This window comes from Plecotus auritus (genome assembly GCF_963455305.1).
Source record: "Plecotus auritus genome assembly, chromosome: X".
In the NCBI taxonomy this organism is placed as follows: Eukaryota; Metazoa; Chordata; class Mammalia; order Chiroptera; family Vespertilionidae; genus Plecotus; species Plecotus auritus.
The window spans coordinates 539413-552971 of NC_137784.1; the positions used below are offsets into that span (position 1 = coordinate 539413).

General features: G+C 54.1%; 1 protein-coding gene across 1 annotated transcript in view; it reads left to right on the forward strand.

The window, feature by feature from the left end:
- Positions 1–2154: 2154 nt before the first annotated feature.
- Positions 2155–13559, forward strand: part of CSF2RA (colony stimulating factor 2 receptor subunit alpha) — a 31180-nt gene continuing 19775 nt past the window's right edge. Inside the window, exons 1-3 of the mRNA XM_080651932.1 lie at positions 2155–2370; positions 8786–8897; positions 10523–10665. Of these exons, the coding sequence (XP_080508058.1) occupies positions 8822–8897; positions 10523–10665 (219 nt within the window). The 5' untranslated portion in view covers positions 2155–2370; positions 8786–8821. The remainder of the gene's footprint in view (positions 2371–8785; positions 8898–10522; positions 10666–13559) is intronic.

Here is a 13559-nt window from a genome sequence, read left to right on the forward strand (position 1 = left end):
CTGTGGGATCGGGCTGAAACCAGCTCTCTGACATCCCCCGAGGGGTCCCGGATGGCGAGAGGGCGCAGGCCAGGCTGAGGGACGCCACTGGTGCAGGATCGGGGCCAGGGAGGGACGCGGGAGGTTGGCCAGCCGGGGAGGGACCGCGGGAGGGCTCCAGGGCGTGTCCGGCCCGTCTCGCTCAGTCCCAATCGGCCGGACCCCAGCAGCAAGCTAACCTACTGTTCGGAGCGTCTGCCCTCTGGTGGTCAGTGCACGTCATAGCGACTGGTCGACCGGTCGACTGTCTGCCCCCTGGTGGTCAGTGCACGAAATAGCGACTGGTCGACCGGTCGACTGTCCGCCCCCTGGTGGTCAGTGCACGTCATAGCGAGCGGTTGGGCGGCCTTAGCCTATCATTAGCATATGACGCTTTGATTGGTTGAACGGCTGACCAGCTGACCTGACACTTGGCATATGAGGCTTTTATTGTATAGGATATTTTATTGATTTCGGAGATGAAGGGAGAAGGAAAGAGAGACATAGAAATATGAATGATGAGAGAGAATCATGGATCGGCTGCCTCCCGCACGCCCCCTACTGGGGACGGAGCCAGAAATCCAGGCATCGGCCCTTGACAGGGAATCGAACCGTGACGTCCTGGTTCATAGGTCAACGCTCAACCACTGAGCTATCTATTGATATTTGACAGACTGTGGAAGGGAGGGGGAGAGACAGAGAGAGAGAAACATCAATATGGGAGAGAGAGACACACATTGATTGGTTGCCTCCCTCACGGGGCCCCCCCCCACCCTACAAGGACCAGGGATCGAGCCTACAACCGAGGCACATGCCCTTGACCAGAGTCGAACCCGGGACTGTTCAATCCACGGAGCCAAACCATCCAGGGCTGGAAAAAAAATATTCTTTTCTCTCCTTTCTCTCCCTTCTTCTGCGTCTGGAGTTAAATTGCAGCTCACTTTCTTTGAGAGTTTGGGTGTTTTGGGGTGGTTTTTTTTTTTTTTTTAATTCTGGAGGTGGAGCTAAAAGATAAGGGGAAAGAGACCTTAGGCTATAGATAAGAATCGAGATTTTTTTAAAAAAAAATCAAAACTGGGATGGCTGGTTTTGTAACTTTGGCTTTTCCATTGCCCCTTATGGGAATCCCAACTGAACTGTAATTAATTATCTGACTCTTTGTGGGGGTGGGGGAGTGTCTGCAGGAGACAGGCGGGGAGAGACAGCAAGGCTTGTAAGAGGGTTGGAGTGGCCAGACGTGGTGACCTGCATGAAAAAATCGATAGATATTTTGCCCTGACCAGTGTGGCTCAGTGGATAGAGCGTCAGCCTGCGGACAGAAGGGTCCCGGGTTCGATTCCCGGTCAAGGGCATGTACCTTGGTGGCGGGCACATCCCCAGGTGGGGGCGTGCAGGAGGCAGCTGATGGATGTTTCTCTCTCATCGATGTTTCTATCTCTCTGTCCCTCTCCCTTCCTCTCTGTAAAAATATCAATAAAATATATTTTTAAATGTTTTTATTGATTTTTTTTAAGAGAGGAAGGGAGAGGGAGAGAGAGAAATATCCAGGATGAGAGAGAATCGTCCATCACTTGCCTCCTGCACACCCCCTACTAGTGACCCGAGGATATTTTTCCATTGATTTTTTATTTACTTTATTTTATTTTTTTTTAAATATATTTTTATTGATCTCAGAGAGGAAGGGAGAGGGAGAGAGGAATAGAAACATCCAGGAGGAGAGAGGATCATCGATCAGTTGCCTCCTGCACGCCCCCTACTAGTGACCCAAGGATATTTTTCCATTGATTTTTATTTATTTTTTTTTGGTTTTTAAATAAATTTTTATTGATGTCAGAGAGAAAGGGAGAGGGAGAGAGAAACATCCATGAGGAGAGAGAGCCATGGATCGGCTGCCTCCTGCACACCCCCTCCTGGGGATCGAGCCCACAACCCGGGCATGTGCCCTTGACCGGGAATCGAACCCGGGACCCTTCCGTCCACAACCCGACGCTCTATCCACTGAGCCACACCGGCCAGGGCCCCTCGACGCCTCTCCTTCCTCCTCCTTTCCCCCTTGGCACGCAGGCACACCCACGTCAGCCTCCCCTTCCCTTGCACGTGGGCATTTTCATACACATGCACACACGTTGCGTGGGCCGGGCCGGTCGGACAATGAGGAAGCGTGGCCGACCGACAGGAAAGGGGAGGTTGTTTTTTTTTTTTAAGGAGACACAGCCAGCAATCCGGATCCACGTTTCCTGCCTTCCGTCGGTGTTGGCTGGGGACGCTGGTCGAGGGGACGGTCGGATGGGGAGGCGTCAGGAATCGGGGTGAATCGAGGCAGGTGGTGGAAGAAGAGCTTCGTGCCATACGGTAAGGCCGTCCCTGGCTCTGGGGTCCCCCGATGGGTTCTCCTGTGTCCCCTAATTTTTTTTATTTTTTTGCTGCTGTTGCTGCTGATGGAGGGTCATGCTCTAGGTCAGAGGTGGCGTGGGGGTGTCCGGACGGGGAAATGGCATTTGCTGGGTGAAGGGTACCTACAGAAGAAGGGTCACCAAGGTGTGGCTCTAATAGTCGGAGGGGGGAGGAGGGACTGGCTTTTTCAGGCTCCGGTAGCTCCAGGCATGAACCGGCATCATTGGAGAGCTGGCCAGATTCACCAGGAGAACTGGCCTGGCCCCAGAGGCCGGGAGGAATTGGAGGTAGATTGTCTGCGGGGCCCACCGGGGGGAGCCGGAGTCCTCAGATCTCACGTAGACGCTGAGCGGATGGCCACTTTGTGGGATTTTATTTTATTTTATTTTATTTAATATTATATGGCCCTGCCCTGGCCCCGGTTGGCTCCGTTGGATAGAGCATGGAAGGGTCCTGGGTTCGATTCCGGTCAAGGACACATGCCCAGGTTTGCAGGCTCCATCCCCAGTAGGGGGGCGTGCAGGAGGCCGCCGATCCATGATTCTCTCTCATCATTTATATCTCTCTCTCCCTCTCCCTTCCTCTCTGAAATCAACAAAAAAATTTTTAAATAAAAATATAATAAAAAATAGCCCTAGCCCGTTTGGCTCAGTGGATAGAGCGTCGGCCTGCAGACTGAAGGGTCCTGGGTTCGATTCCGGTCGAGGGCATGTACCTTGGTGGCGGGCACATCCCCAGTAGGGGGTGTGCAGGGGGCAGCTGATCGATGTTTCTCTCTCATCGATGTTTCTAACTCTCTATCCCTCTCCCTTACTCTCTAAAAAAATCAATAAAATGTATTTTATATATATATATATATATAATAAAAAATATATACATATACACTGAGTGGCCAGATTATTATGATCTCTGAACACATAATAATCTGTCCACTCAGTGTGTGTATATATATATATATGACAGGCCCGGTGCATGAATTCGTACATGGGTGGGGTCCGGCCAGCCTGCCCAGGGGGAGGGGACATGGGCGGTTGGCCGGCCTGCCTGCTGGTCGAACTCCAGGTCGAGGGGACCATTTGCATATGAGCCTTTTATTCTATAGGATAGACACGGAGTGGCCCGATGATGATGCGTTCAGAGGTCATCCTCATCTGGCCCCTCCGTGTATAATATATATATTATATGTCCCTTTATTGACCTTTATTCTTTTATTGTCCTTGTTCATCCTCCCCCGAGGATATTTTCCCATTGATTTTTAGACAGAGCGGAAGAGAGAGGGAGAGACAGAGAGAAACATCGATGTGAGAGAGACACATGGATGGGTTGCCTCCTGCACGCGCCCCGACCAGGGCCCCGGGTCCGGGAGGAGCCGGCCACCGAGGTACGTGCCCTTGACCGGGATTCGAACCCGGGACCCTTTGGTCTGCAGGCCGACGCTCTACCCACTGAGCCACCCCGGCCAGAGCGGCTGACGGCCACCTTATGTCAAAGCCCTTGGAGGGCCTGGCAGTCAGGGAGGTCAGACAGGGGTAGAGGTGTCACTGGGGTCAGGCCCTGGCGTTTTATTCGGTGTTTCGGCTGACGGCCATCCTTCCGACCGCAGGAAGGTCAAATGCCAAGGTCATTCAAGGTCCCCACCGCATCTCAGATCTGACTCACAGCCTGTATTTTTTTTTAATATATTTTTATTGATGTCAGAGAGAAAGGGAGAGGGAGAGAGAGAGAAACATCCATGCAGAGAGAATCATGGATCGGCTGCCTCCTGCACGCCCCCTCCTGGGGATGGAGCCCGCAACCCGGGCATGTGCCCCCCTTGACCGGGAATCGAACCCGGGACCCTTCCGTCCCCAGGCCGATGCCTTATCCACTGAGCCACACCAGCTGGGGCCAAAAATGTTTTTCAATGGCAATTTACATCCAATATTATATTTTTTTCTTTTATTTCCAGATTTGTTAAAATTTCTTTATTGACTAAGGTATTACACACAATAGTATCTTTTAAATTTAAAATGCAATTTTATTGATTGCAGAGAGGAAGGGAGAGGGAGAGAGAGAAACATCCATGAGGAGAGAGCATCATGGACCGGCCGCCTCCTGCACGCCCCCTACTGGGGATGGAGCCCACAACCCGGGCCTGTGCCCTTGACCGGGAATCGAACCCATGACCTCCTGGTTCCTGGGTCAAAGCTCAGCCATGGAGTCATGGGTCCAGGCTGGCTGGTGTGGCTCAGTGGCTAGAGCGTCGGCCTGCGGACTGAAGGGTCCCGGGTTCGATTTCGGTCAAGGGCATGGACCTTGGTGGCGGGCACATCCCCAGGTGGGGGGCGTGCAGGAGGCAGCTGATGGATGTTTCTCTCTCATCGATGTTTCTAACTCTCTCTCCCTCTCCCTTCCTCTTTGTAAAAAATCAATAAAATATATTAAATAAAAAAAATAAAAATAAAAAGAGGGGAAAAATACAAAAGCATTTATTTTATTATATATATATATTTTTTTTAAGAAAACAATCCCTACATTATAACTAACCATTTTTGTTTAAGGGAAATGAATGTATGGATTTGTTGGGGGGGCAGGGAGGGGGTGTGGGGGGGAAGGTTTGTTTAAAATCAAGTTTAGAGACGTTGAGAGCTTGCCTCACCCCCACCAAGGGGAACGGAAAGAGGAAGTCTTGGAGGTAAGTAACTTGGGGTTACGTAATTTTTTAGGGGGGTGGGTGGGAGGGTCGTGGGGGGGGCGCAGGGCGCACAGGGAGGGCACCCATCCCGGGAGGCTGGGCGTGACCTTGGCGGGCTCCGAAAAGGGGAAATGAGGATGCAATGATGGGGGGGAAGGCGGGGCGGGGGGCGGAGTACCCCCCAAACCTGCGGCCCCTCCCTGCCCGCCCCGCCTCCTGACTCCCGTGGCCAAGCGCGTTTCTCCAAATTGCAAATTGGAAATTAAAAAAAAAAAAAAAAGTTGCGCAGGAGAAAGGCGAGACCAGGAGGAACCCTAGACCGACGAGGAGACACCCCTCAGTCTCTGTGGGACCCCCCTCTGCCCCCCGCAAGAACTAAGACCTGCAGGGAGGCTGGCTGGGGGGCGCAGAAATGGGGCGCTTCCGGTTCCCCAGGGCGCACGGAGAGGAGTGACCTGAGGCGGGTGGAGAGGGGGGGCGGGTGGGCGGAGACCTTGCAAAGGCCTGTGGTCTGTGGCTTTTTAAGTTCCCCCTTTGGGAGAAAAGAGGGGGGGGGTCCCTGTGCAGGGGGAGGGGGAGGGGGAAGGTTGGGAGGCTGGGCCGTGGCCCCCCAAGGTGTGCGCGGGGGGGTCCAGGTGCGCGCACAGCTGATGGGGCGCAGAGAAAGATAAAAAGCCACTAGGATCCAAGGCTTGACAATGAAACATATTGTTTCAATATGAACATCAACAGGAAAGGGAATAGGAGGATGCGTATAGGTGTCAGTGTACACATACATCGCCTCCTGTACGAATAAAAGCGTGATATGCTAATTAGACCGGACGTCCTTCCGGGCGTCCTTCCAGGCGGCCTTCCGGACGAAGCCGGGTTCCGGGTGCCAGAGGGAAGCGGGTGCCGGCAGCCCGGGGAAGGAAGGCCTATTCTTGTATGAATTTCGTGCATCGGTCCTCTAGGGTAAATATCAATACCAATATCAATATCAATATCAATATCAATATGTGTATACACAGAGTGGCCAGATGAGGATGATCTCTGAACGCATCATCATCTGGCCACTCCGTGTCTATCCTATAGAATAAAAGGCTCATATGCACATGGTCCCCTCGACCAGGAGTTCGACCAGCAGGCAGGCCGGCCAACCGCCCATGTCCCCTCCCCCTGGCCAGGCTGGCTGGACCCCACCCATGCATGAATTCTTGCACCGGGCCTCTGATATATATATATATATATATATTTTATATTTATATTTATATTTATATTTATATTTATATATATTTATATATATTTATATATATTTATATATATATTTATATATATTTATATATATATTTATATATATTTATATATTTATATTTATAGTTATATATATTTATATATATTTATATATATTTATATATATTTATATATATTTATATATATATTTATATATATTTATATATATATATTTATATATATATTTATATACACACACACACACACACACACACACGCACGCACATACACACACACTGAGTGGCCAGATTGTTATGCGTTCAGCGATCATCCTCATCCTGCCACTCCGTGTATTTAAAAAATAAAATAAAAAATAAAATAGCCCTAACTCGTGTGGCTCGGTGGATAGAGCATCGGCCTGCGGACTGAAGGGTCCCGGGTTCGATTCCAGTCAAGGGCATGTACCTTGGTTGCGGGCACATCCCCAGTGGGAGGCGTGCAGGAGGCAGCTGATGGATGTTTCTCTCTCATCGATGTTTCTAACTCTCTATCCGTCTCCCTTCCTCTCTGTAAAAAATCAATAAAAATATATTTTAAAAAGTAATAATAAAATAAAATAAAATAAAATAAAATAAAAAGCAGGTGACCCTATCTGTGGGCCCTGGATTCTGGCTGCACCTGGGCCTCGAGGTAGTCACGGGCGATTCCAAGTGGGTGGGGGGGGGGGGGCTGTGGCAGGTGGCGGGTAAGTCCCCGCCCCCGCTGTGGGGGTGACCACTTCTGTCTAGGGAAGTCGAAAGCAGAACCTATGGGGGTGTCTCCAGGCTCAGGACGTGACTATAGAGAAATGAAACCCAAATGCAGGGGGAGTGCGGGGCTGGGCTGAGCTGCCTCCGTGACGTTGGGGGGCAGAGAAAAGGGGGGGCCCTTGGATTGGACATCCAGTGTGTACATAGCTACACCTGCATCTCATATCCAGCAGCTTAACCACACCCGGATGGCTGACCAACGTCTCCCTCCTTCGACTCAGCTCATTCATGCCTGAACCGGGACACCCCATTCTGTTTGTTTATTTACTTATTTATTTTTCTATTTATTTATTTATTTGCTAGAGGCCCGGCGCACGAATGCGTGCACCCGTGGGGTCCCCTCGGCCTGGCCTGCGGGATCGGGAAGGAACAGGCTCTCCGACATCCCCCGAGGGGTCCCGGATGGCGAGAGGGCACAGGCCAGGCTGAGGGCCCCCACGGGTGCATGATCGAGGCCAGGGAGGGATGTGGGAGGTTGGCCAGCCAGGGAGAGACCGCGGGAGGGCTCCAGGGCGTGTCCGGCCCGTCTCGCTCAGTCCCGATCAGCCGGACCCCAGCAGCAAGCTAACCTACTGGTCAGAGCGTCTGCCCCCTGGTGGTCAGTGCACGTCATAGCAACTGGCCGACGGGTCGACTCTCTGCCCCCTGGTGGTCAGTGCACGTCATAGCGAGCGGTTGAGCGGCCTTAACATATGATTAGCATATCATGCTTTGGTTGGTTGAACAGCCGACCGAGACGACCAGACACTTAGCATATTAGCTTTTATTATAGAGGATGATGTATAACAGGATATTGTAAAAATTAAGTTACAAAATTTTTTTTAAATATATTTTATTGATTTTTTTACAGACAGGAAGGGAGAGGGATAGAGAGTTAGAAACATCGATGAGAGAGAAACATCGATCAGCTGCCTCCTGCACACCTCCCACTGGGGATGTGCCCGCAACCAAGGTCCATGCCCTTGACCGGAATCGAACCCGGGACCCTTCAGTCTGCAGGCCGACGCTCTATCCACTGAGCCACACCGGTTAAGGCCTAAAACGTTTCTTACACACCCTTCTATTGGCTGGACCACAACCATTTTCATTATGGGCCGCGAGTTTGAGATGTTTGCTTTAGGGAGAGAGGAAGACAGAGAGACGGAGAGAAACATTGATGTGAGAGACACATGGATGGGTTGCCTCCTGCATGTGCCCTGACCGGGGCCTGGGCCGGGGAGGATCCTGCAACCAAGGGACACGCCTTTTACCGGAATCGAACCCGGGACCCTTTGGTCCGCAGGCCGACTCTCTATCCACTGAGCCACACCGACTAGGGCTATTTTATTTTTATTTTATTGTATATTTATTGATTTGAGAGAGGAAGGGAGAGGGAGAGAGAGAGAGAAACATCCATGAGGAGAGAGAATCATGGACCGGCTGCCTCCTGCACGCCCCCTACTGGGGATCGAGCCTGCAACCCGGGACTGTGCCCTTGACCGGCAATCGAACCCTGACCTCCTGGTTCGTAGGTCGACACTCAACCCCAGAGCCACGCCGGCCTGGCTGGGACGTGGACACGTGGGGTTTGTCCCAGCGGGTGGGGTCAATGTCCGTAGGGTAATACCACCAGTCCTTCCGCCGAGAGCCCCCTGGAGAGTAGATTTGCTTACACTCTGACTCTCTGTGGCTCCTGCAGCTCTCTGTCCCTCGGGCAGCGGCCCCCCCCCCACCCATGGGTCCCCTGCTGAGAGCCATGCTGGTCTTGAAGCTGTTTGACCTGGCGTTTCTGCTGACCCAGGAGCCCAGGGGTAAGTGCGCCAACGAGTGTGAGTCCTTTCAACCGCTCGCATTCATTTATTTTTATTTATTTATTTATTTTTACATAAATTTGTCCATAGAGTCCTATGTCATGAAAGAGGGATATGCAAATTGACCGTCACTCCGACACACACACACGTTGGCCGCCCCCATGTGGTCAGAGATGGCTGCCCCCGTGGGGACACTAGATGGCCACCACAAGATGGCCAGCAGGAGAGGGCAGTTAGGGGCGACCAGGCCTGCAGGGGAGGGCAGTTAGGGGTGACCAGGACTGCAGGGGAGGGCAGTTAGGGGTGACCAGGCCTGCAGGGGAGGGCAGTTGGGAGGGACCAGGCCTGCAGGGGAGGGCAGTTGGGAGGGACCAGGCCTGTAGGGGAGGGCAGTTGGGGGTGACCAGGCTGGCAGGAGAGGGCAGTTGAGGGCAACCAGGCCTGCAGGGTAGGGCAGTTAGGGGTGACCAGGCCTGCAGGAGAGGGTAGTTGGGAGGGACCAGGACTGCAGGGGAGGGCAGTTAGGGGTGACCAGGCCTGCAGGGGAGGGCAGTTAGGGGCGACCAGGCCTGCAGGGGAGGGCAGTTAGGGGCGACCAGGCCTGCAGGGGAGGGCAGTTAGGGGCGACCAGGCCTGCAGGGGAGGGCAGTTGGGAGGGACCAGGCCTGCAGGGGAGGGCAGTTGGGGGTGACCAGGTCTGCAGGGGAGGGCAGTTGGGGGTGACCAGGCTGGCAGGAGAGGGCAGTTGAGGGCAACCAGACCTGCAGGGGAGGGAAGCTGGGGGCCATCAGGCCTGCAGGGGAGGGCAGTTAGGGGTGACCAGGCCTGCAGGGGAGGGCAGTTAGGGGTGACCAGGCCTGCAGGGGAGGGCAGTTAGGAGGGACCAGGCCTGCAGGAGAGGGCAGTTAGGGGTGACCAGGCCTGCAGGGGAGGGCAGTTAGGGGTGACCAGGCCTGCAGGGGAGGGCAGTTAGGGGTGACCAGGCCTGCAGGGGAGGGCAGTTAGGGGTGACCAGGCCTCTAGGGAAGGGCAGTTAGGAGGGACCAGGCCTGCAGGGGAGGGCAGTTGGGGGGGACCAGGCCTGCAGGGGAGGGCAGTTAGGAGGGACCAGGCCTGCAGGGGAGGGCAGTTGGGGGGGACCAGGCCTGCAGGGGAGGGCAGTTAGGGGGGACCAGGCCTGCAGGGGAGGGCAGTTAGGGGGGACCAGGCCTGCAGGGGAGGGCAGTTAGGAGGGACCAGGCCTGCAGGGGAGGGCAGTTAGGGGGGACCAGGCCTGCAGGGGAGGGGAGTTGGGGGGGGACCAGGTCTGCAGGGGAGGGCAGTTGGGGGCAATTGAGTCGGCAGGGGAGCAGTTAGGCATCAATCAGGCTGGCAGGGGAGTGGTTAGGGGGTGATCAGGCTGGCAGGCAGAAGTGGTTAGGGGCAATCAGGAAGGCAGGCAGAAGCGGTTGGGAGCCAGCAGTCCTGGATTGTGAGAGGGATGTCCCAGATTGGAGAGGGTGCAGGCTGGGCTGAGGGACAACCCCCCCTCTTCATGCACGAATTTCGTGCACCAGGCCTCTAGTGAAAATACATAAAAAATGAGAAAAGGGTCATTTCTGAACCCCCGGCACCTCGTCTTTCAGATCTTCCAGCCGCGGAACCCGTTCCCAACCTGAGCATCAGGTTCAACCCCTGGAGAATGAACTTGACCTGGGACTGCGGCGAAAACACCACCTCCGTCCAGTGTGGGATGACGAGCCAGAAAAAGAGAACCGTTACGATGAGGGTGAGGTGGAGTTATTACACGCCTTTGGGATCCCTTACACAGACCCCGTCGGCTTAGACACAGGGTGACCACATGGATGGATGGGAAACACAGCCCTGGCCGGTGTGGCTCAGTGGATAGAGCGTCGGCCTGCGGACTGTAGGGTCCCGGGTTCGATTCCCAGTCAAGGGCACAGGCCCGGGTTGCGGGCTCGATCCCCAGGAGGGGGGCGTGCAGGAGGCAGCCGATCCATGGTTCTCTCTCCTCATGGATGTTTCTCTCTCTCTCTCCTTCTCCCTTCCTCTCTCTGAACTCAATAAAAATATTTTTAAATATATATATGTATATACTAGAGGCCTGATGCACGAAATTTGTACACGGGGTAGGGCGGGTCCCTCAGCCCGGCCTGCACCATCTTGCAATCCAGGACTGCTGGCTCCTAACCGCTCACTTGCCTGCCTGATCGTCCCTAACCGCTCTCCTGCCTGCCTGATCGTCCCTAACCGCTCTCCTGCCTGCCTGATCGCCCCTAACAGCTCACCTGCCTGCCTGATCGTCCCTAACCGCTCGCCTGCCTGCCTGATCGCCCCTAACCGCTCTCCTGCCTGCCTGATCGCCCCTAACCGCTCACCTGCCTGCCTGATCGTCCCTAACCACTCACCTGCCTGCCTGATCGCCCCTAACCGCTCTCCTGCCTGCCTGATCGCCCCTAACCGCTCACCTGCCTGCCTGATCGTCCCTAACCGCTCGCCTGCCTGCCTGATCGCCCCTAACCGCTCACCTGCCTGCCTGATCGTCCCTAACCGCTCACCTGCCTGCCTGATCGTCCCTAACTGCTCGCCTGCCTGCCTGATCGCCCCTAACCGCTCGCCTGCCTGCCTGATCGCCCCTAACCACTCACCTGCCTGCCTGATCGCCCCTAACCACTCTGCCTGCCTGCCTCATCGCCATGGCTTCATCCGGAAGGACGTCCGGAAGGTGGTTCGGCTGTCCGGTCCAATTAGCGTATCACGCTTTTATTGTTATAGATACTAGAGGCCCGGGGCATGAAATACGAGCACAGGTAGGGTCCCGGGGCCTGGCAGGTGATCAGGGCCGATGGGGGCCGAGCTTCCCCAGGGTGCCCACTGCCGGCCGGGACCTTCCTTCGTTCCGCGCTGCCCCCTGGTGGTCAGTGTACATCACAGTGAGTGGTCAAACTCCCGGTCGGACGAACTCCCGAGGGGACCGTTTGCCTATTAGCCTTTTGTTATATAGGAGATTATATATATATATATATATATATATATATATATATATATATATGTAATTATAGGTTGCAAGTAGGATCCCTGGTGGTCAGGGCACGTGGAAGAATCAATCAATGGCCCGGCCGGCGTGGCTCAGTGGTTGAGCATCGACCTATGAACCAGGAGGTCAGGGTTCGATTCCCGGTCGAGGCCACATGCCCAGGGTGTGGGCTCAACCCCCAGTGGGGGGCCTGCAGGAGGCAGCCGAGTCATTTTTTTATTAAATATATTTTATTGTTTTTTTTACAGAGAGGAAGGGAGAGGATAGAGATTTAGAAACATCGATGATGAGAGAGAAACATCGATCAGTTTCCTCCTGCACACCTCCACCTGGGGATGTGCCCACAACCAAGGTCCATGCCCTTGACCGGAATCGAACCCGGGACCCTTCAGTCCGCAGGCTGACGCTCTATCCACTGAGCCACACCGGTTAGGGCCGAATCTTGATTTTCTCTCATCATTGATGTTTCTCTCTCTCTCTCTCTCTCCTTCTGTGAAATCAATATATATCTATACATATACATATATACACACACACACACACACACATATATATATATTAAAAGCATAATATGCTAATTAGACTGGACGTCCTTCCAGACATCCTTCCGGATGAAGCCTGGGCTGCGAGAAAAGCCTGGGTCCAGGGTGCCAGAGGGAGGCCGGTGCCGTCAGCCGGAGCAAGGGAGGTCTGCTCTTGCACAAATTTCGTGTGTATATATATCTCCTATATAATAAAAGGCTAATATGCAAATCAACCAAACAGCCGAACGACCGGTCGCTAGGACGCGCACTGACCACCAGGGGGCAGACGCTCAATGCAGGAGCTGACCCCTGGAGGTCAGTGCCCTCCCACAAGGGGAGTGCCGCTCAGCCGGGAGCCGGGATCAGGGCCTCTCCCGCCTCCGAGGCAGCGCTAAGGACCCCTCTGGGGATGTCCGCCTGCCGGCTGAGGCCTGCACCCCGAGAGGGAAGCAGGCCAGGCTGCAGGCTCCCCCCCCCCCAAAGTGCACGAATGTCATGCACCGGGCCTCTAGTGGATATATCTGTACTAATAAGTGAGTGATATGCTAATTAGACCGGGAGACCTTCCGGACGTCCTTCCGGACGTCCTTCCGGACAAAGCCATGGTGGCGGGGCCGAGGCAGAGGAGGTGAAGGGCGATCAGGCCAGGACGGGAGGGCACTTGGGGGTGAGCAGGCCGGCTGGCAGGTGAGCGGTTAGGAGCCAGCAGTCCAGGATTGTGAGAGGGATGTCCAACTGCCGATTTGAGTGCGGGGAGGGCTGAGGGACACCCCCCCACCACCGTGCACGAATTTCGCGCACCGGGCCACTAGTATATATATACACTGAGTGTCCAGATGACGATGATCTCTGAACGCATGATAATCTGGCCACTCAGTATATATATATATATATATATATATATATATATATATATATATATATACAATATATTAGAGGCCCGGTGCATGAATTCGTGCATGGGTGGGGTCCTGCCAGTTTGGCCAGCAGGAGGGGACATGGGCGGTGGGCCGGCCTGCCTGCTGGTTGAACTCCTGGTTGAGGGGACCATTTGCATATGAGCCTTTTATTCTATAGGATGGACACGGAGTGGCCAGATGA